At 38.2% G+C, this 24,875-nt stretch overlaps 1 protein-coding gene across 1 annotated transcript in view; it reads right to left on the minus strand.

The window, feature by feature from the left end:
- Nucleotides 1-24,875, minus strand: part of LOC122535630 (venom dipeptidyl peptidase 4-like) — a 105,652-nt gene that overhangs the window by 74,871 nt on the left and 5,906 nt on the right. Inside the window, exons 2-4 of the mRNA XM_043667332.1 lie at nucleotides 19,421-19,590; nucleotides 9,066-9,305; nucleotides 7,040-7,275 (exon numbers count right to left, since the gene is read on the minus strand). Of these exons, the coding sequence (XP_043523267.1) occupies nucleotides 7,040-7,275; nucleotides 9,066-9,305; nucleotides 19,421-19,590 (646 nt within the window). The remainder of the gene's footprint in view (nucleotides 1-7,039; nucleotides 7,276-9,065; nucleotides 9,306-19,420; nucleotides 19,591-24,875) is intronic.

Here is a 24,875-nt window from a genome sequence, read left to right on the forward strand (position 1 = left end):
TCGGTTCCACTCATCGGATAATCCATGGTTGGCCCTGGTCTCAAGATCGTTTGTCCGGTCGCTCTACCAGCAGAGCAGGCCCGGGAATCCACCTGCTCGCCTCTGCGGACGTCCGATGACGATGCAGAGGGGACCCGCAATATCCCCTCTGCACCGGGCCTGGGGGCTCCGAAACCCCCTGGTCCTGTAGCGTTTTTCTTTTTTACATTTCCTGCCATATATAATTTCGAAACCTCCCTTTTAGTCGCCTTTTACGACACGCAGGGATTACGTTGGGTCTATTCTATCCCCGAAACCCACAGGGGGGAACCCAAACCTAGCCTAAACCTAACCTAACAAAATTCACTCTCCAGAGCTTACGACAACAATCACCATAACCCCCTCATTCGATGCACAGGCAACTATTAAATTAAGGACATCCCTCTCAAAATCAGGATCAGGTTACCAAAAAATTCAATCACCAATCAAAAAACACACCACAGTACTGAGCGACTACGCTACTCAAGGTATCTGCAGATTGTTTGAAACTTCTCCTGCAAACTCCACTTCACCCGATTATGCTAACCAACCTCAAAAAATATCACCTACCTAACAATGTCACTTTTATGCAGGTTATAGGGCACACAAAGTCGAAGGCACAGCAATCGCACTGATCATTTGACTAGAAGAAAAAAAAAAAAAAAAAAAATGAAAAATACAAGAGCTTTCTGTGTACGTAGCATTTATTTTCAATCTCACGACTGATATAAAAGCTACTGTGATTTCTTGTAATCGTACAAGATGAAGAAGCTGTCATCTGTCACTGATACAAGAATATATCGCGCACTAATAAATATAATATATTCTAATTGATAAACATTCTAACCTGACTGGTAATTTCAAGTAATTCTCCACTCTGATTCGATTGTCGATAAAAACAGAATTACAACAATGGCCGAGAGATTAGAAGATCCCGCTCGGAATGCCTCGAAAAGAAGAACACGGTCCCTGACAAAATCCCTTTCCTTCTTCTTCAACTTCTTCCCCGGAGATAACAATCTGGACGAGCAACTCCCAAATTGCTCCTTAATCCAACCAACCACCCGCTGTCTCTCCGCTTCTCTCGAAAAACAAATTCCACCAAATTCCACTTAGAGTCTTACCGAACGGCCAGTCACGATTCTCTCGTTAATTAAACCACCGGGCAGAGTAACGCGGACAGAGTTTCTGTTACGCGCCGAATATCATCGTTCGTCGCTTTCATCATCGTGGAAAAAAGAAAAAAACGAGAGAGAAAAAATAAGAGAGACGAAAGAGAAAAATGTCGATCGTTATTTAGGCCAGTCGCATCACGGGCTCGACTACGCTTCGGCCGGTGAATACCAGGTCTCGATAATAATTAACCTAAGTGAACTTGCCACGTGTGCTTTTATCCGCGGGCCGATCTCGCTGCGAGCGTCCGTCGAATTAGATTACGTTAAATAGAACTAAAGGAGGATTCTTAGCTCGTTGGAGTATATTTTTAATTATTTGACGAGAGAAATGTGAATTATACTTATATATTTTCATCGTAAAAGAAGATTCTTAGAACTTTGGAATTCGACAGGAAACAAGAAAATTTAGATATTGTTAAATTATATTTTTAATTATTTGACGATAGAAATGGTGAGAATTATACTTATATATTTGCGTCATGAAAGAAGATTCTTAGAACTTTGAAAATCGACAGAAAATAAGAAAATTTACATATTGTTAAATTATATTTTTAATTATTTGACGATAGAAATGGGGCGAATTATACTTATATATTTGCATCGTGAAAGAAGACTCTTAGAACTTTGGAATTCTACAGAAAATAAGAAAATTTACATATTGTTAAATTATAGTTTTAATTATTTGACGATAGAAATGGTGCGAATTATACTTATATATTTGCATCGTGAAAGAAGATTCTTAGAACTTTGAAAATCGATAGAAAATAAGAAAATTTACATATTGTTAAATTAAATTGTTAATTAAAAATTCTAAATCGTTTCTTTCCCGAGATATTCCTATCAGATATAAAATATATCTCTTCAAATCATATTTCTACAACAAAATACATTAGAAAAAATACTAAAAGAAACCTACGTGTTTAAATTGCGTCGCTTTCCCAGGACTTTTCAAACTAACGATCTACATACCCAATTATCGAAAAGAAGGGAAAGCTAATTTCAATCGAACTTGCAACGAGACACACCACGATCTTTGCTCGCGACACACGTTCGGCAGAAGCGTGCACGAGCAAACAAACGCGCGCGTACGTACGTACGTGCGTTTTCGCGCACGGCGTGCCAATTAGCGCAATAATCGGTGCTGCATAATTACACGAGCGAAACTAACGGCGAGTTCTCGTACGAGGGAGCGTACGAAAAACTCGGTGGCGGAAGAAAAAAGAAAAAAAAAAAAAGAACAGAGGTGTCGGAATTGGAAAACGGCCACCGGCAGAAGGTTTTGCGCGAAAAGTTCGGCCGAGTCTCGTTATTCGCATCCGTCCGTTTATTAAACTGTCCTCTTCGAAGCCATCGAAACGCGACTTTGCCGACTTGGCCGTCTATTTTTTGTTTTTCTTGATTCTTTTTTTTTTTCTTGACGATCCCTTAAGGCGATCTCCGATATCGAACGCGTTAAGACGCTTAAGAAGTACACCCTCCTACTCCCTGGAAAATCAACTCCTTCCTAACTCTCTCTGGCGGAGGCGAACGTCGAATAAAAATATTGGCTCGTTTAAGCACAATTTTCTAGGTATTACGCGGTGTACCTAGGCAACTATCGATCCTTCGTTACGCGTAAATCGCATCGTGCCGCGATGTTTGCGTAATTTTCTTTTTTTCCACGTTCCAGCGACGAATTTGCTGCTGAATCTTCCGTCCATAGTTTTTAAATTGGGCAATTTTATCCTTGAATGTTTTTATTATTGGTGTATTGTAAGAAGAAATTTTAAATATTTGGTGGATGTGGTTGGAAAGTTTGTCTTTGATTTCTGTTATTTAAAATCTTTTAAAATATTGGACATAAAAAAAGTGAACTTCGCCGGTGAAATTGAAATACAAACGAAGAAAAAAAAATTCGATATTTCATTTCGTGCGTAAAAAGGAATTCCATCGTTTGTTTTATCTTTCGTTGGGAACTGTGAAAGAAAAGTTTCGGAAATTTCATAAATAGGACAGTCAAGTTGGATGTTCGTTTTACCTTCTAAGAATTCTAAAATGATACAATATTGGATTGGATATCGACGTGAATCGAATCACGTTTCTCAAGAGGAAATTTCAGAAATTTCACACGAATGAACTGCACTGATACTCCAATCGAGAACATCAAAATCCTAACCCCTTCATTCTCGTTGTTTCAAAATCTTCCAGAAACAATACAACGGCGAGCTTGATCTTTCACTCCAAGCAGTTAAAACGAGTTCACAGATAGACGCGAAATTAATTTCGTTCTCCAGAAGCAACGAATTGCCACGTGATTAAACGTGACGCGGCGACGTGCTTAAACAGAAATGACGGGCATCGTTCGAAGTTGTTCTGCAGGGAAATGAGATTGAATTAAGCGGCCGGTGCGCACAGTATCAATGTCTAACGGTGCGTTTACATGATAAATGTTAACGCCGTTTAGATGGTCGCTGCCCGTGGCAGACGTTTTGCTCCGTGATTCCATGGGAATCCCCAATATAACGCGTCCCACTGGCGTAATATCCTTCTCTCGTCGTATTTTATCGAGAAATAATGGAAGCACGTAGCTAAGTCGGCGTACTTAACGTCCACGTTCGAACGCCTCTCTCCCACCTCCCTCACCCTCTTCTCTCTTAGCTGCCGAGGAACTAAATAATTGTAAGGATCCACTTTCCAGAAACGAAAAACTGTCTCCGATGGAAACGAACGATTTCTCGTCTCGCCGAGTCGTCGATAATTCACGAGTTCTTGAAAAACGCGCGGAACAGCAAAGGGATGAGAGATTGAAACACGCGAATCTCTTTCACGAAATAATTGTCAAAACAGTCGGTGACATTTAGAATCAACAGACCAATTGGAAAATAGATTTTTAACTCTCTGCGCAAGCAATTTAGGAACAGAAACAGGATTCACGTCGCGTTTCGACTTGATTCGAAAGAGAGTTTCTTCCAGTCCGAGTAACATATAACAATGAAATAATTCGAAACTAAGTAATTCTACCACTCCTCTATCACGAATAATTATCAAATGGTGCTAAAATTGAATCAAAGGACCAAAAGAATCAAAAATAGATTTTTGACTCTCTGCGCAAGTAATTTAGGAACAAACAGAATTACTTCTCGTCGTAAATGTATTATTTTTTTTTTGTAAAAAAAATATATATATATTTAGAAATTAAATGTTTGTCGTATTTATTAATATCTAGTTTTTTAAAAAAATAAATTTAATTTATATATAATAATATTATTATTTAATTAATTTTATTATATAAAAAATGTATGGGATAAATTTAGTTATATAATATTAATTTTATTTTTAAAACTGTGATTTTAGTATTAATTAATAATAGAAGAAATTTTATAATTTTTCTTCTTTTTTAAAGATTATTATAAATTTATAAAATTATTATATATACATATATAAAATTATTAAAAAAGATTTAATTTTTAAAAATAAGATATAATGATTAAATTAGTAATAAATATATGTATAATATATTAGTAATTAAATATATGTATATAAGTAATTAGGCAAAATAAATATATTCGCATGTTTATCAAAAACATGCCTCATTGAAAATAATTTCAAGTCAATCGCGTTTCGACTGTCGGATTAATTCGAAAGGGAGTATTCGCAGAGTATTACGGAAACATTTAACAATGAAATAATTAAAAAGTGGATAATTTTACTCTCGGAAATTTGACGCTCAGCAGTGTTTTTCTACAACCGTTCGTCGATCGACACGAAGTATCCCTAATTATCGTGGCTCGTCACGTCCGTCGACAGGAAGCGAAGTTTCGTGGTGAAACAAAAAGGGTGGCTTCGACGGGGCAGGAAAGTTCGAAAGAGACGACACGACGAAATCAGAAAGTAGTAGTCGGTCGTAGTAATCGGATCCCGGAGATGGTGACCGGTCAAATTTGGTTACAAGTAAAGTGGAACTGCGACGTTTTCCATTAAATGGCTTTTCGAACGTTCGGCTGCAAGCGTCGCCGTTAGGGCAAAGTGGATGGAAAGGATTTTCCAGCTTCGAGGGTTTGTTTCGGCCATACACATTTAGAGAATCTTTATTGGGCTACCGGGCTACCGTTGAAGGACCGAGACTGGTCCTTATCCGGATCTCTAGCCCATTGTGAACGATTGTCACACAATTCAGGATACTTCGAGGGGACGGATTCTCACCAAAATGCAAATTTTATGGACCGTGACTAATGCCAACCGATTCGAAACTGGCCAAGTTAGATCGGTGGTTCTACAGAGGTGGAAAAAATTGAAATCGCTTCGCTTGAACTTCGATCGGTGTACGATACAGGAGAGTTGTATAAAGATTAAAATTTAATTCTATGAATTTAAATGATATTTTAATAATCAATGAATTTAAATGATATTGAAATAATCAAGCGTACGTAATAATTTGTAGTGCTCGTGTGGTTAAAAATATCTGTAAATTTTGTACGTAATGTGAAAACAACTAGTGTAATAATTTAGATATGAATATGTTTCTGTTGTAAATATAAAAATAACTGTTGTGACTGTTTTGATATAAATATGTTTCTGTTGTTTAATTAAATTTTACGATTCCTGTAAAATATATCTTCATTTAAATATAAAACGTTTTCACAATGTGCACTCGTCTATCTGAATTTATCATAAAGTAAATTGTATAGAGATTGCTTGTATAGTATGCATGAATCAAACTCTCTCTTTCAAAAGGTATTTTCACCGCAAGAGTACAGCTAATGAACAAACTAATGAACAACGACCATTTCAAACGAGCTCGTCAAACTGCGTCTAAATAATCTTAATTTCCTCGTTACTGTGTTGAATCAGTTACAAATTTTCTACGAATTTCGTACGAATTTTATAATACGAACTACATCGAAAAGCAACAATTTATCGTGATATTATAAATGTTTTAATTGAGTTTAGAAATTGAGTGATATTTTTGGAACGACAAATTGTCAAACTCAATTTTCTCAGAAACGAAATCTCAAATTTAAAATCTTCCATCTTCCATTTTTCTCTTTTTTTTATATGACCAATTGTATTATCCTATATATACAGGATGTCCCTGTAAAATTTTAGTCTTCAAACTTTACCAGCGTAGTTTGTAGATAAATGTGTCATTAATATATTACCCATCGAAAAGTTCATAAAAGCTTCATTAAAATGTTATAACAAAAATACGAGGTATGACAAATGTCAACGATGGATTTCAGTCCAGAATGATCAATCTCCTAGTCTTTTATCTCACCAAACTTTACATCTTCATACTTCTACTCAAGGAGAAATATTCATTCGAAAGTAGAAATTCACAATACAGAAACATTTGCACGAAATGAACTGACTGTAAAAAAATCTGCGTTGATTTTTATAATCAAAAATACATCAAATTTTGAGGAACTCGATTTGTTTTCAATGTTGTTTCGCGTTCACTTGTATTTATTTTAATTAGACAAATTAACGTACAACTAGGCATAATTCAATTATGCAAGTCTCAGTTTATCCTTATTATTATATAATTTACTTTTTATAATTTTTCAGAGCGTGATGATTTTCAAAACAATTTCCAAATTTTTGTCGTCACCTCCAGCATCGAGCATACGAGTTCAAAGAACTAATTTTCGACAAAGGAGGGCCTCGCATTATTCACTATAGCTTACATCTTTCACAAAGCGTCCATGGACTTTTCTCTAGACGACAGTCTAGTCTTATTTTTGCCTAATTATAGAACGGAGAATACCCTGCACAAATCAATTAAAATAGCAAACGAAACGGTCACGATAACGATAAAACGGGAACGTTGGTCCTTAACAAGCGAGTAACTGACTAAGTAGCACACTTACAGGTACGAGTTCTTCTGGTCCCAAGAAACTATCTCTGTGACGACGAACCGGCCGGAAGTTAGGGCGACGTTCCTCGGTTTTCCAGTGGAAACGCTGGTAATTGCGACTGCATGCCGCCAGTAGCTGGAGTCGTGCTGCCTCTGCGGCAGAATCGTGAGGAACGAGTCACCGTCGTCGCTGAACACCGGTGGCTCGAACTGCTCGACCCATCCGTGCCTCTCCGAGTGCTTCAGCGCCTGGAAAAAATGAATATTTCATCCCAGTGCTCCATCCTCCGTCGTGCCCTCTTCGCAGCCAGTGGAAACCAGCTCGCGAAAAATTGCGCATCGCGTCGCTCAGCCCGGCCGATCCTATTTCCCCATGCATCGGCGAGCAACTACTCCCCTTTTGACGAGCGGATCCGCGCGATTATCTCGCCGATTCCACGATATTCATAGCGACCCGTTCCAGGGCGAAATTGAGCGACGGAGTGCCGCGACGAGGAGATTGATCTCCATGCGAATGTTAACGAGACTCACCGCGATGCACGGAGAATTTCGCCATCCCGATCCCCGATCGATTTCTCCGCTTGTATGGGAATTTTTTAAATTTGTTTTTTTCTTGGAAGGAGGGGGGAGATATTTACTTTGCTTAATTTTACACACTTCCGAATTTCAAGTACAAATTTTCAAGTACAAAAATCGATGAAATTTTGAATTTAATAGGAATTTGACAAATTTTAGATTCAATGAAATTTCAGAACTGCAAATGGACACGAAGTTTTTCATATTTCGGTTAAATAAGGTATTCGAAGGTGTCAAAATTTGGAGAAGATCGATAATTATGATTTTGCATTTCACAGAAATTTCACAGTGAACTTTGTTTGAAAATACGTGCAAGTTGGTAGAAAGTATGCATCGCAGACTGAGTCACGGGGAACGAAACTGAATTTAGGGAAGTTTCACATACGTGGAAACGTTCGATTGAATTCGTCCGCGGATGCTCGCATCCGTTTCGTGAAACAATAAATGAAATAACGCTCTCTTCGCTACGACGTTCGTTCGCCACGAGTCGCCAAAACCCGGTGTCGCGAACTAAACGAATCGCGATACTTCCAACCCGTGCCACGAGTCTAATTAAACCGGGAAAGTTCGTCTTTCATGGACGATAAAACCGTCCGTGAAAATTTTAAATGAAAACCACGCGACGCGTGGAAATCCTATTTATCTTGCTGACGCGGTTAGCTTGAACTGACAAAAAAAAAAAAAAGAAAAAAAGAAAAAAGAAAAAAGAAAAAAAAATCGGCAAACTCGACGGCGGACTTAGCAAGGTCTTTTCTCGTCTTTGAATTTTTTTAACTCTCGAACGAGCGAAACAAAATCGTACAATCGTGAAATAAATATACATATGGTTATAAATGAAATTAAGATTCATTTGGATTTTCCTTTCTTTCAAATTCAATTCAATTCGAAAAAATTTGAAACGAATGATTGGAGAAAAAGGAAAATGTTGTAAATTTGCTTCTCACAGTTCGCTATTACAAAACGAATGGATGTGAATTTTTCTCTTCGATTGTTACATAACTTAAAAAACATTCGATGAAAGAAGAGTCAAATATAAAAATTTGCTCGTAATTAATTCCAATTAATTTGAAATAAATTTAAACGCGTGTATTTTACTAGAAAATGTAATCATAACTAATCAATAATTGAAATATTCAATGAATAAAATCTAATAATATATATATAATATATAAATCTAATATGAAAACCTGCTTCGAACACATGAAAAATAAAATAAAATAAAATGAAATAAAATAAAATAAAATAAAATAAAATGGAATAAAATGGAATAAAATAAAATAAAATAAAATAAAATAAAATAAAATAAAATAAAATAAAATAAAATAAAATTATATAAAATTTGGTGAGATCTGACTCAGTCTGGGTCACTATAAATACAAAAAAAGAAAAATCCAATTGGGATTCAGGAGACTTGACAATTAATATTTGTTCAGCACGTGCACAATGTACACGTCTATACGTACGGTAGTGCAATTGGGCAGTGAATCATGGACGTAACAGAAGTGGAAATACGCCTTGTTCTGCTCCCTGTTCATCCATGTCGCGTACACGAGATTGTCCGTAGGAAAAGCAACAGCAGATAAAATCCGTTCCTCCGAGGCTAACTCGTCCGGATGTTCGATTTCAGTTAAGCTCACGTTACCGTGGACCACCTTCTCCAAGTCGACGTAGAACAGCTTCACCGTGGGATTCGTCGTGCCACTCTGTAACAGTGAAATGTGCCGAGTGGTCAACTTTCAGCCAATTTTTCTTCCCTCTCCAACAGATATCAGATGGCCCAGGTGTTTCGTGATTTAAAATTCCTATTTCTGTCTGCTCTGTCTTTCATTATTATTATTATTATTATTTTATTACTCAACGAAATATCACACGTGATTCGAATCGATTAATTTTAAACACGAAACAGCAAGAGTTCACTCACGATTTGTAAGAAGAAACGATCGTTAATTTTCTATGCCGTAATCTATTGTAATTGGAATTCAAATGAAATTCGTTGATTGCAATCACGCGAGCGAATGCCTGAAATTAACGTTTGTATCGAACGATTTGTCTCCTCGATCCTTTGATTTCTAAATTACAAGACGGGGATTTAAAAAAAGCGATGGAACAGATTTTCGAGATAAGAACGAAATTACTTAGAATATATACAGGATATACGAAATTACTTAGGATATAGAATATCAAAAGTGACAAGCAAACAATTTTTTGGCTGTCCGCGACTGATTAGGTAAAGTTGTTCGTTAAATTTCGGCCTTGGAACTGATCAAATCGCGGCGTAGAGGGAAATTTTACTCGCGAAGTGAAAAATAGTGAAAGATCTAATATATTCATTAAATCCTTCCTCGCGTGTCTGTTAAAAAAATTCCATTTTTCTGCCGCTTACATCGTTTTCCCTGCGGGTTGCCCGATTAATAAGAGAAAGAAAAAAGAAACAGGAAAAAAAAAAGAATTGGCGGCGATCGATCAAGTGTTGCCCGAATCGCGCTTGAATTTTCAACGAAGCTAATTACGGAGGGAATAATTCAATTTTGACGTGACAGTCTGATTAAATTCTCGTTCACGTGCGTCGAACAGAGGGGAAACGTCGTGATTTATGTCGTTCGTTCTTTAATATCCGTATGACACAACGTATACTCTTTTTTTGTGTCATCCCACGTTCGTTCTCTTCCTTCTTTCCTTTCTCTCTCTTTCTCTCTCTTTCTCTCTCTCTCTCCGACAGTAATAAAATCGTTTAGCGCTAGCTCCGCAAGATATTTGAAGCAAAGAAAATTCTAAACAGCGTTTAGAGACCCGCGAGAGCGGATCTCTGTTAATTAAGATCGTATGGGGACGACGTTGGCTTGATATACGACGATTTTTTTCTTTCCTCGGTGAGACTTTAATATTCGAATAGCTGGCATAGCTGCCGCGTTTTAATCGCGACGGACGTTTTATCAGCTCGATGGCGAACGCGTCTTTTATATATTCGACGCGACGGAATTTCAATAATCCGGACGAGAAGCTGACGAGTACACAACGAGTGCGTCTTAATTTTATTAAAATAAAACCGTGGGCAATTGCTTCGTCGGAAAGCGGAGACACATTGAGCCACAAATGAATCTCAGGGACATTTAGGAAACGTTGCAAAACGATTCACAAATTGTTCAAATTGCTCTGACTTCAGGAATTTAATTTAAATTAATTTGAAATTAACATCGCGTTGTATGTCTTTTTTTATATTATTATTTGTATTATTATTTTTTACATTACGTACGTCATTTATAATACATATTATTTATAAATAATATACATATTATATACATATTATATATATATATTACATATATCATTTATGTATGTTATAATAATATATATATTATTTATTCATGTTATGTTGGAATTTAATTTAAATTAATTTGAAATTAACATCGCGCTGTACCTTTTTTATATTATTATTTGCATTATTATTTTTTACATTACGTACGTTATTTATAATATATATTACATATATTACTTATAAATAATATACATACATTACATATATTACTTATAAATAATATATATAATATTATATATATTACATATATTATTTATTTATGTTACATATATTACGTACATTATTTACCAGTGTACGTAAATTTATCTACGTCGTGCCAAGTTTTCAGCTTGTTTAATCGGCATAACCAAGACGAGCTTGAACTTAACGAAAGCACGAAATCGAAAAATACGAGCGAAACGTCCATTTAATTAAAATTCCGACGTACGGCGCCCGTATATCAGAAATTCCATTGGGAAAGGAAATATTTCGCCGATGAATGGCTCATTGTTCGATCGTGATTCCACAGGATTTTTACAATAGCCGTTAACAAAGTCGCGGACGTATGAGAATCCCGCGTGGTCGCCCATCCCGCGGACGCCGATTCGAAAAATCCAGGGAATATTTTCGAACAGCCGAAACGAAACCCGAAACGCCCTGGCAAACAGCCGAAATTAAATAACGCGTTTATTAAAATTTCCTCCGTCGGGCATAAAATTTCCAAAACGCTGCGTGTTTATGCACGAACGATTGAAATAGAATCGCGTTTTCATATTTTTCCCCGGTGCAAAACGCGAGATCGACGGATAGAAAGAGAGGAAAGAAGAAAAATCGACTATAATAACACGAGTCGCTGCGAGAAAAACAGTCGGGGGAAATTTATAATCGTCGAGTACGATACGGGACAGAGGCTCAAATTAATTTATTCGCGGGACGATCGAAGTTTTCGAAATCCGCGTGTTTAATCCCCCACTGTCGAGATACGTGGTGCTCGAGGTGAAAGTTCACGGGACCCTTGAACTTGCGGCTGATTTATATTGCCCGCGATAACTTCTCTCACGATCTACCGTTAATAGAACGGAACGAAATGCTCCTCAGTATGTTGTATTTGCCCCCGCTGAATTTCAAATTCACCCCTCGACCAGAGTGCTCAAAGTAACTCTGACATTTCAACAAATGCAATCTGAATATCTTCAAAAATTTCTCCTCGCGAAAGAAGGGGAACTGCCTGACTTCTCTTTTGTTTTCACTTTCAAACAACGCGAATGCAAATTTCTGCGAAGGGACGAGAATGAGTAGCCATCTTTCCCGGAAAGAGGACGAAAAAACAAAAGGCAAAAGAGGGGAGAGAAAGACGGCGGAGAATTTGGTTTATAAATGGTTAAGTGAACGATATATTTCTCTAGAGCAGGCCATATTGTGGTTCACCGCAAATCAACAGGACTATGCACCGGAGGCTTGAAAAATGCATAGGGAACGACGGGCGAAATAAAAGAGGGAAGAGAAATGTTCGACGCTCCCTGGCGAGCGGGGGGAAAGAAAGAAAGAAAGAAAGAAAGAGAGAAAAAAGAAAAAGAAAAAGAGAGACAAGAAACGGAGGGTATTTTGCATCGGGCGTCGTTTCGAGAACGAGAAACAAGGACGGCGGACGCGCTGTGAAAAGAAAGGGTTAGCGGCGGGGCAAAAAATCAAACGGGCAACTCGGGGTAGGAAACCGAGTCGATACGCTCGGAAATTTATTACCAGCGGCAAGGGAAGAAAAAAAATCGGCGAACAATGCACGCGAAAATGCGATTTATCACGCGTCGCTTCGAACTGTTTAATTACTAACGCTTCCAGGCAATTATTCTCCATCGCGGGTCTACGCAGTCTCGAAAAGGCGGCGATGCAATTACCATTTCGAACGAGTCTCTTTTCACGGTGAAATTAACGCGTGACAAACGATTTTTCGCATTGTTGATACGAAAGCATTTCATTTCTCGTAAGCAACGCGATTCTGCTTCTTTCTTGATACTAAAGCTATCGTAGCTCGGAGAGGACGATAAAATATGTAAAGATGCAACAACAATTATATTAAAAAACTATTACTTCGCTACTGTTTTATTATTATCCTTTTATTCCTGAAGCTATTTTGCAAACGTTGATCGTGGGTATTAATGTTTCTAAACGCCAAGACGCAGCAACCATTTTATTTCATCGCTGTACCATCCAAAAACGCGCGCTCTGTTTTTAATTATTATTTGGACGAACGATTATTTGATACTGAAAATACCGGCAAATTTCATAATTTACGTTCGTTCGATCCGGGGGGAGGAGGGGGGGGGGGGTAAACGAAAATTTGAAATCCGATATTTACTCGAAGCCAAGCGTGCCAATATTAACAATCGCTTTTATCTCGTTTCACGTGGAAAAGGCTCGGTGGCAAAAATACTCGAGAGGCGAACGGCGGGTTGCCTTTTTCCCTCCCTCTCCTCTCCCTTCCCCTCCGATAATAAAGCGCCTTTGAGGCGACATTCGTCGAAACAAGGAAAAAAAAAAAGAAGATGGTAACGCGTCTCGTTTCGCAAAAATCGAGCACACTTTCGTCTGGTTAAAGTCGACGCGAAGAAACTGACAGAGGGGTGGGGGTGGGGGGGGGGGCGGTAAAATCGATGGAGGAAAATAATTTCACGGAGAGCGAGAGATCGGAGGAAACGTCCGTGCGACTGCGGGGAGAGGGGAAAACAGAGAGACGTCGCCCGCCTCAAAGAGGGTGTGTGTCGGGCTAGGAAATGGAAATTTAAATCTTCGTCGACGTTGTTGAGGCCTCGTCCGTCAGATTGGTCCTTTAACCGTCCTCTATCCGATTTTCCCTACCACCATCCCCCTAGTCTCTTCGTTCGGTTCTCTCTCTCTCTCTCTCTCTCTCTCTTTCGCTCTCTCTTTGTCCCTTGCGTGACCGTAGAGATTACCTTTGTAATCTTCAAATGGACCCTTTGCTCCCGCGGATTTCAGATTCGTGACAAGTATCAAAGTAGGCCACTTTGTCCGCCGGAAAATGAGTTTTCGCGGACACGTACTTGAAGGGAGAAGGAGAGAAGGGCCGAAGATGTCGGTCAGACGATCACGGGGAATCCGAATTCTCGTTCTCCAATTTTTTTCTTTTTCTTTCTTTCTTTCTTCCTTTTCTCGTCAAAACGGATGTTTCTTTTTTTCTTTCTTACTGTGCGGTGGTTTTTCTCTCTTTTTCGGCTAGGTAATTTGGTTGGTTTTAATTCTTTTTTCTCTCCCTCTCTCTCTCTCTCTCTCTTTTTCTCTATTTTCCAGTGGGTTTCTCGGTATGTTGGGTATGCACGTTCAGAACAGCCGTTTCCTCTTGACGTCAGAATCTTGTTGTTTCAACCGGTTGGTATTGATCGAATCTGTAGAATATTGCCTCGAGTCTTTAAACCACGGTCTGGAGATACGTGCGCTCTGAGAATAATGGAATTCTATTTAGGGAAGTTCCGGTAAGAATTCCTCGAGTCACTGCCAGGCAACATTCAACCAGTGATTGATTATTACCTCCGCCGGTGTTTTCAGTTGCATGAAAATGGCAATTTTTGACCAACAATGTGTATGTATTCCTACAATATTCTTCGCAATTAATGGTTTCTTTCGAGATACCTTTATATCTCCGCATGCTTGCTTCTCAAGTCACAAACAATCTCGGCAGTAGTGCAGGTCAATGAATCTGCCGACGAACAGTCACTTTCATCTCAATAAATTGTACAACAAATAACTTGATTTTGGAAGCGGAGAATTATCGAGTTACAAACAATTTAATCCAGGCAGTGACGCAGCTCAATGACTATGTTGACGATTCTATTTACTATTATTTGCTTGATTCCATTAATTCTCTATTACATAGAGGTGATCAAAATGACAAATTGGTTTGAAATGGCACATTTACAGAAATTTGCACGCGACATTCTATCAACAAATAAATACACAAATAAAAAGTTCGTTGTATTCCAAGTTCATTCGCTCGTTTGAAGCGCTGTAGTGTCTGTACACACTGTAATCGTTGGTAGTTTCAATTTTAACCAAACGTGGCCACGGCGCAGAGCCAGCAATTCATAACCACAATGAAATACTCCTTCTTCGTTCGTTAACATTTTAATTCCGGGCGAGTTACAAGCTCGTTTCTCGCGCCGTTTCTCACTGAAAAATGAATACCCGGAGATTTGTATTTCTGCGAGCAAACAAAGCTTAAATACACGATCTGCCGCGTCGTCGTCCCTGGTCTGAATTGCAAAGGTCGTGGGGGGAGGTCCAGCAAGAGAAGTCTTCCAACGGAAGAAACCCCATTAAAGGGGAACGATGTTATTCATCGCTCGGGTAAACATCGCCAGACAGGCAGGCGAACTTTCTTTTTTTTTTTTTCAACCAGGCGATATTTGCCTGGTTGGCCAGCGCCGGCATCAATCTGCGCCTTCTAAAAAGCCATTAAAAATTCCATAGGTGGCGAGGCTTCCACTGACCTCTTCGACTGCCAGCCTGCTACCCCTTTTCATCCCTTTCACCGTCCACTCACCGACTAACCTTGCACCGCGCGGCAGAATTTCAGAGATGCTCCGAGCATCAACGCGAATTTACGCTGAAACTCCCGCGGAGATTCTCCCACCTCGAGATCTCTGCCCGACTCTGCAGGTTCGCCCACTTCTCTCGAAAATTTGAACGTTTCTCACGGGCTCGAAGCAACTCACAGTCTCTCCTTTAAATTTGCCGCGCGACCTTTCTCACACGAAGAGTTTTTTCACGCAAGAGTTCGCTCGAGATTCTCGATCGAACGTTCGTCGCGTGTTTTTTACAAGAAGATTTGGAAACACGAGAATTTCGTATGTAATATACGAGGTTTTGAGGAAACAGTCACTCTTGAAATTGTGGATCGAGCAACTTTTTTCAAAGAATAGAAACTCTCCGCTTGTAGAGTCCCCGAGGAGATAATTGATACATAGGAAACGGTGGCGAGTGACGTCCACGTCTTGCAAGTGTGCCCCAGCCACGTGCATATTTCATACTCATCCGTCATGGAGATTAAGTGGCTGCCAACACGTGGATATCCTACGAAGCAATTTTCAAACCAAAGATCTTTCTCCACTCTTTTCTTTCAGTCCCTTTCTCTTGTTTCAACTTGCTAAAAATGCTACTATTTCCCCGCTTGTAGGCCGTGATAGAAACTTATTTCTTTGAGCGCAAAATATTAAGAAATTAGAAAAAAAAAAGAAATTTATGGCAAAAGAGAATGTAACACGTCGAGAAATGGTTACACAGGTCAGTGAACTTCAAGAACGGAGACAACAAGGATTGCTAACCGCAATTGTGTAAGTTAAATTACGTAAGTTGAAGTGGCTTAGAAAAAGAGAATCGTTGCAACTTCTGATGAAAAGTTCCCGGAGTCGGGTAGAGCTAAATAAATTGCCACGTAATTTCTGTTCGCCGCTTGTCAAGCTGTGCAACCATCGTTCATGAACGTTAGAACACTCGGAGGAAAATATTATACGTTTGATAAATCGTTGGGAATTATTAACCACCCGCCGCAGAATATTCTTCTCGGTTAAAAATCCAAAAACTAATAAAGTATCGTCGTTCAGTATTTCTTTCTTTCTTTTTAAATAGCGTATCGATGGACTTATGTAAATTATTCATCAGGTTCCGACCATCCACGATAAAATTTAATTACATAAAATAATCATATAAATTTCATCGAAAGGAAAACTAAACGTGTAACAAAAGTTTTGTCGTAAAAGTGAAACGATCGGTCTGAGAAAACTCTCACAATTTGATATCTTTAGATCAGCGATTTTGATCGTCAAGCTATAGGAAAATTCCAACGAAAACTCCAATGGAAATTTTAATTGGATGATTATTTTTTTTAACAATCTACATCAATGTATCAACCGTGTAATTCATATAAAACGAGTGTCTTAATATTTGCGAATAAAAGCTCGCTGCATTCAAACGACGCGACTCGCGCATTCGCAGGAGAGAATGGCCAACCTCTGGAAGTTTTCTAACGAAAAAACCAACCAGTGATAGGAGGGAAAAAACGTTTCAACTCGCAGCATTAAATGGACACGGGCGGCTTTCAGTTAGCTGACAGAGTTTCGCGAGAAAGACAAAAATCAGACCGAGCCTCTCTCTCTCTCTCTCTTTGTTTCCATGCCTTTTCCCAAGCGGTAAAACAGTGGGAGAAACTGCAGTAACACGAGCGGATGATATTAATTCCCCGGTGTTTTGTTTCGATTGTTCGGGCACTTCTTTCAGCTAACGAGAAGGAATATGCACGTGGACAGAATATCCGGGCGGATTCAAAGTTCTCCCTCGTGTAATTTCGTGGTAACGTGCTCCCGGAGAGCATCAATCTCCTTTTTTGTTACTGCTGCTTCGAGAGATCCAGACGGCCCCCTGTGTCAGTTAGTCCTTTAATAGGTGTGCAGATTTTTCGTTAAAAAAAAAAAAAAAAAAAAACAACTTAAAATATCGTAGTTGAAAATTCTCCAGTTTGTGACCCAATCTGGGTTCAGATTGCCACGTGACACGATTAAAAGTTTGAAAATGATTTGAAAGGGGGGAAAGAAGCGTTCCAAGAGCGTGCGCGGGTGAAATTTATCTTTAAAGCTCGATTTAAATTCAAGCTCGAAACGTTTCATCTCGTTTGAATTAAATTGAAATCGAGCCTCTCGTTTTTATTGCTCCTTCTACTTCGGTTTCCACGCGACACACAGCATCACGCTCTTCGAATTAAAAGCCTGTTACCGCTATGCTCGCGAAACAACATCGTTCTCCTCCATTTTCTGAACGAAGCAACGTTTAAATTTATTTACTACTAAAAAAAAAAAAGAGAGAAAAAAACGGGAAAAAAAGCACGCCAAACTTTTTTTTAAGCGAGAAACTGCGAACTCTAACTCCGTCATTCTAATCCGAAATTTTCAAGCTCAAATTCAATTCTATTTAAAGCGTCGGCGTCCGTCAGATTCCCCTTCGCATTTCATCCTCCTCCTCATGCTCGAGATAACCGAAAAAGAAGCGAAAGCTGACCGAAGACACATATACACACTCGTATTCACGCTCGTTTCTACCTCCGTGCACGCGTCAAATTATTATCTAGAATTCGATGCAGTTTCTCGCGAAGCACAAAAGCTACGCGTGCTCCTCCAATTCCTACCCACGTTGCCGCGAAAACATCAAACGGAACGTGAAATTCGCTGCGACGAATATAAAAGATTCATCATTTCGTTATGGAACAATCTCGAGCGGCATCATTATCGCTCTGTTAGTTCTCGTCGTCACTAAAAGATCCTCAGTTGATAATTTTTCAAGGAAATTTTGTAAACTACCGCTGGAAAGTCTACAATTTGATGAACAGTTGCCTAATTTTTCACTCTCTCCGCGCACGTAAATTCCATTCGGGATTGAAGGGTGAATTTTTTAATTCAATTCTGAATTTAGGAACATTAAAAAATTCGCTTCGTTATTGCATCACCGCATTCATTGAATATCAAAGTCATTGCGAAATTCATTATTTATTAAACGAAATTCAAATTTTGATACTTGGATTAACTAGCCAATTAACACGCTATTCTATATCCAACATTATTTATTCCAATGCGCGTTGAAATAAATAGATTTAATATTTATTAAATTTATTGAACAATTCAGCCTCTAATTCTCCAAATTTTGATCTAATCTTTCAATTTTTCAACCAGACGCTGCGTTCCAAGGAAAGTATCCAACTTAACCTAATATAACTTCTAAGTGTGTTAAAACTAATAATTTCAACAATTAACAATTTTATCAATATTTTTATAATCCACTCGCCAATAATAATTAAACACAGCCAAGCTCGTGTTGGTTTTTATAATAACATCTAAATAAATTAATCGTAAATAAACGAAAAATTATAAATTCTTCACTTTTCCAACGTGGCCTAATACTTTTCTACTCGAGATTTAATATTCGTTCGATTTACGATGAAAAAAATATACGATCAAATTAAGAAAGATAAAGATAACTTTGGAAATTTTCGGAATTCATATTTTCCCTCCCTTAAAACTACACAACTTTTATATTAAACAACTTTTCATTAGCATGATTTAAAAAAAAGCACAAGTTATTTCAGGTGTGCACGTGAATCACCCTGTGGCCACTGAAAAACCGGAGAGTTTGAAAAATTCATAAAAAGGAAAATTTTAATTAATAAAAATTCACACACAATACTGAAACATCCGAAACATCCATTAACAATATTTCCAAATAAAATAACAGGAAATTTAAGAAAATCATGTGTTTGTAAAAGTTATCTTTTTCAGTGACCATCCTCTATTTCTCTTTATATCACTGAACGACGTCTACCTGGAACGTGCGTGAAAAATGATACAAATCGGCAAACTTTCCGATCGATGGATAGTTCGAGGGTTGGAGAAAAATATCAGAGAATTCAATTCGCTCCAAAAACGAAAGTCAGTCTACCTTCAACTTGCCGCGTGGATGTATGCTTACCTTTGGGTAATGGATCGAGATCGCGGACGTGTACTGGAACGTCAGGCTTCCCGGGTAGCCGTAAAACGGTATCGTTATGATCGGCGTATGGGAATCGTCGAAGTAACCGAAAGCCAGTTTGCTGCCGCTCGGCGAGAACCATAAAGCCTTGTTCGAGCCGAACACCTCCTCTGAAATGGAACGAACAATCGTTAGACCGCGGTTTACGATAACACGCTACATATTGTCTGCGGTTGTTCCGCGTTCATATGCACGGTATGTACAAGCATCGAATTCCTTGACTTGGCCGGAGCCGCGTGTGCAACAATGGCGGTTCGCACAACCTGTATTTGTTACAATCAATTAAATTCCGGCGAATTCACGCGACAATCGTCAACGTTATCGAACGTGCAGGTTGGAAAAGAAATTGCGCGTTCAACGATTCTTCTTTCGACAATCTTCCTCGAAAGATCGTTGTAGGATCGTTGTAATTTCATTCGACATCATTGGGATATATTTTATCGTGATTCTGCATCGTTGAATTATTATGCCAAACACTAAAATAAATAAATATTAACAGATATGTATACCAAAACTAATGGATATGTATGTGCTAATACTAAATACCAATGCAGTATCAAAAATACAGTGGCCAGATCGTTTTTGCAATTTTTTTTTTCCCACGAGAAAAGCTTTATTATTATTATATTGCATTTATTATTATTATTATTATTAGTATACAATATTATAATTATTGCCTTCAATATTATAACATCATTATTATTATATTTATTATTGTTATAATAAATATTTTTATTACACATGATTCTATCACAGTTAATATCTTTTTTTTTTTTCATACGAAAGATCTAAATATTGTTTCTCAATATAAAAAAAAAAAAAAAAAGAAACTTCAACTTGACTGGGACTTGTTGAGATGTTTTATACATACAATCGAATTTCCAAGATCGTCAATCAATCGCCTCCTCAATCTGAATTTCCCCGCCGTCTCTACCGCAATTGCCAATGTTTCTTTATCGCGGTACTTTACGATCGCGTCGTTTGCATTAAAAAGTAACCGACGTTTATCCAATACGATACATATGCATGATCTTTCGATTAGGTTTACTACCGAGTGAAAGTAATCTTCCATCTATCGTGCAGCATATCGCATTGTTCAAGGAAACGTTCGTCTCGCATCGGGTCCACTCTCTCTCGTCTCTCCGCCCGGGGGAGAAACCGAATTCACTCGATGAAACCCGAACTCCCGGAAATTATTCTCTTAAATCGTGCTGCTTTCAACGAGGGGGGAGGAAGTGAGCAAAAAAGAAAAAAAAAAAAACGAGAAAATACGCGACGACGGGGAATTATATTTGACGTGAGACGTCGTTCGAAAAATACGTTTCTCTTTCTCTCTCTCAAGAGAGTGTTTCGTGAAAGAAGTTGCTGGAGAGAAATATCCTGTTCTGTTCAGAGACCGATAAGGAAACATCTCTCTTTGTTCGCCTTCTCGAGAAATTATTCTCATTAGAAAAAAAAAAAAAAAAAAAAAAAGAAAAATTGGACGACGACGACGACGCAAAAGTAAGGAAAAGAGGTGAAAATAAAAACTGGAGGAGAACGAGCGTAAGGGGAAAGGAAAGATTCGTATGTACGATGTGTTAGAGGAAAGCTAGATACTATTTGCAGAATGTGATTGTAGACTTTGAGACTGTGTGCGAAAATGTCGTTCAAAATACGCAAGAATTAAATTCTGCTAGTAGTGCGAATCAACGGATCTGTAGACCAATCTTTGTTTCTATCTCGTTATTTGGTCGTTCCGTTTTTCAAGCTACGCGTCTGTTTATTATTATTTATCTGATGGTCATTTTCTATTGAAATACACTTCACAGTCGCGATAGATATGTACTTTGTAAATTTTTCTATAAACGCCGAAAAATCCGGCAAGTGAGTTTAGCGAATCTACTGACAAACTATTGCCTTCTCTTATCGAGATTACAAGTTCAATCTCGATAGTGGCACACGAATCTGCTGACAAATCTCTGCAAGCATTTCATTAGTTACATTTGATATCCAATGCTATAAAAGAATTTAATTTCGGCAGTAGCGCAAGTCAATGACTCTGGCGACAAACCCTTGCCTCTATTCCATTGCATAGCATTTGCTGTTTGAGCTATATTTAATTCTGGCAACAGTACAATTCGGACGAATCTTTCGCCTCTATTTCCGCTGCACGCGTTTGATTCCCGAGCTATAAAGAATTTAATTTCGATAACAATGGAAGTCAATGACGTTGGCGAACATTTGCCTCTACGTTTGATTACCGTGCTATAAAGAATTTCATTTTCAGAGTACCATAAATCACGAACCTCCGTCCTTATTTTATCATTTGTACTTGAATGATCAAGTTAATCTTGAATTCGGATAAAGCATTTTTTAAAATATTCATTGTTGGCGAAGAGCATAACTACCAATACTACTACCAATGACAATGAAAAATTGTCGACAATTTCAATTGATGTAACTTCATAAAAAGAGATCACATAACGATCCATTTGATCTTAGTTTAAAGCACAAAGCTTGTACCATAACAGCCGTGAATTTGTTCTTTTCGGAAATGATTTTACGTCACTTGGCAAATGGGAAACTGAGGGACACGTTTTCCTCGAAAATTGTCAAAATTCAAACGCGCGTAAAAATGTTGAGAAATTTTTCTCAGGACTGAATCTAACACTATCTTGAAGATTGAAATCTTCTCTTTACAACGACCTCTTAAAACTCGCTGTACGATTTTCTTTTCACTATTTTATTGAATTTGGAACGTTAGGGTCAGATGACAAAATGTTGGGATTTTCGAATTTTTGTCGTTTAACATTTCACGTTAAATAAAACAGTAAAAAAAAATTGTAGAGCAAGTTTTGGAAAATAATTGTAAAGAGGAAACTTTAATCTTCAAAACGATGGTGGATCTAGTGGCAAAAAGACATTTTTTAGTATCTTTACGTGCGTTTAAACTTTGACAATATTCGAGAAAAATGTGTCCACAGTTTCCCATCTGCTACGTGATTTAAAATCATCATCGAAAGAAACAAACTCACGACTATCAAGCTTCGCTTCTGTTTAAAGTTATGTCAGCTGAAATTATTCACAATTTTTCATTGTTATTGGTACAATTGTGCTCTTAACTGTGCATCGTACTTTCTCTTTTCCAAATATACCTAAATATTTATACCTACGTTCCTCGAGACACGCTTGTTTCACGGAATACCGAACAATAAATAATAATTAACCTTCCGATGCACAGAAACGCACTTCCTTGCGAAAAGCGTGACCCCAAACGCTCAAACGATCCGTTTTAAAACACGCGCTTAACTCGAAGGCACTTCACCCTTCTCACGTCTTTCTCCCGTCCTTTTCCGGTTCCTCTTTTTTCTCTTCCCACGTACAGCTTCTTTTTACATCGTTTTTTTTTTTTTTTTTNTTTTTGGATACACGCCGGCGCGAAAGCCCCGCTCAAACAGCGATTATCGAACAAAATCCACGAGCAGCCGCCGCGAGCGTGCGATTCACTCCTTTTGCGCGCGACGCGTCGTTAGCGGTCATCGTGCCCTTTTGCTCGCGCGATTTTCACCAGCGCTTGCCGAACGCGCGCCGAATGCAAGAACCTGCGGGATTTTAAAGTTTCTGGGAACGAAGATACGGTGAATTGGCCGAATTTTCCGAATTTTGAACGCGATTCGTTCCGCGTTCGTGGTTGAAATTCCACGCCTGACGCGGACGATTTTACAATGTGATTTTCATTCACGCGAGAAAGAAAGCAGCGAATTTAGGTTGGAAATGGAAATTTAAGGGAGAAGAGAAAAATGTGACGGATTCACGTCGCAAGAGGTTGCAAGTACGCGAAATATTCAAAAATTTTGTATCGTCAATTTTGGTACCAGAGATCAGATTTATAATGATTAACCGTGAGTGAAAGAATACTGTGCGATAATGTTTGTTAATAATATGTAATAATATTTTGTAATAATGTATACAATATATAATAATATTTAATAATAATATATATAATAATATAAAATATAATAATATTCTATAACAATGTACACGATATGAATCTAAATTTATTATTACTGTATTATTGTATTATTTTCTCTGTTAGGACAAATATCACGTTAATAAAAAAAATTAGGAACATTCGCGTGAAAATTTACGAAACGTGCAATAGATACGTATATACGGTCATAATATTAATTAAATGGACGATCCGAATTTAAGTAGCAAATATGATTATCGAGCAACAGCGAGTTGCATTAATTTGTTTGGAAACAATGTCTGCAGCCCGTACACGTTGGAAATCGAGCTTCAGTTATTATTGCATCGCCCATTTTATCACGATATCAGCCGAAACATTATTTCATTTATCATTTTACAATACTACGTCGAAACATTTCCTCTTCAAGATGATTATAATGTACAATTACTTTTATTGGTCTTTTAAAGGTCAAAATCCTTCCGGTAAGTAAATTATAAAAACGCTTACCGGATCGTAGTAGCATAAGTGATGTAATTCCAGGAACGTGCAACGACAGACAAAAGTCTGCCATGTAAAACGTCACGGTTTCAATCAGTATTATATACTTAATGAATCGATACCTCGTTACATACTACGACGAAACACTCGAGGCACTTCGAAGGAAACGCTTCGACTTTGTTCGATGCACAAATGTCACGATTCACCGAAGAAAATGTATGATGAAACAAATTCATCACGAATTGCCTGCGATTTCACCTCGATTCGAAAGAACTCCGCTAGTGGTATACTCGAGAGAAATTACTCAACTTCAATCGCAACGCGTAATTATCTTTCTGATGACCGGTCTTCTCTTTCTCTTTCTCCTAACGAAAGAACGAAAAAGAATGAAAAAAATTCTGGAAACCTCGCGGCAGGGACGCCTCTTTTTGATGAAACGTGGCCCGTGATTACACTTCGTGGTACTTTGTAATTTCGATTCGCACATACATACATATATATATACATATAAATGCAACGCTATTAATGCACTCCGTCTCTGAGGGGCTTTCACGCATAACTTTCACCCCCGCAATTTCCCCCGACCGGACAGACCCCAGGCCGCCATTTTTATCCGCGCATTACGCCACCATCGCGAGGTTTTTTTTTTCAATATGCAGTAAATTCCTGATCAATGGCCGTGCTGTCGTCTTTTTTTTTTTTTTTAATCTTTGCCTACACGCGCCAGATGAAAGAGAGTAGCTGGCTTTTCGGCGCTTCCTGCCAGAGTCTATACATGTATAATATTTCCGGAAATATTTCTCGCTTGGAATTTCCATTTAAAATGTGCGTGTCCTTCGATGGAAATACGAGCGGTTCAAGTACGGATTTGAAAAACGCGGAATAATTCCTCGTGTGGCCGTGTTCGCCCTTTAGAGCATGAAATCGTAAAGAAACGTTGCTTTT

Source organism: Frieseomelitta varia, unplaced genomic scaffold (assembly GCF_011392965.1).
Source record: "Frieseomelitta varia isolate USP_RPSP 00005682 unplaced genomic scaffold, Fvar_1.2 scaffold_749, whole genome shotgun sequence".
Taxonomy (NCBI): domain Eukaryota; kingdom Metazoa; phylum Arthropoda; class Insecta; order Hymenoptera; family Apidae; genus Frieseomelitta; species Frieseomelitta varia.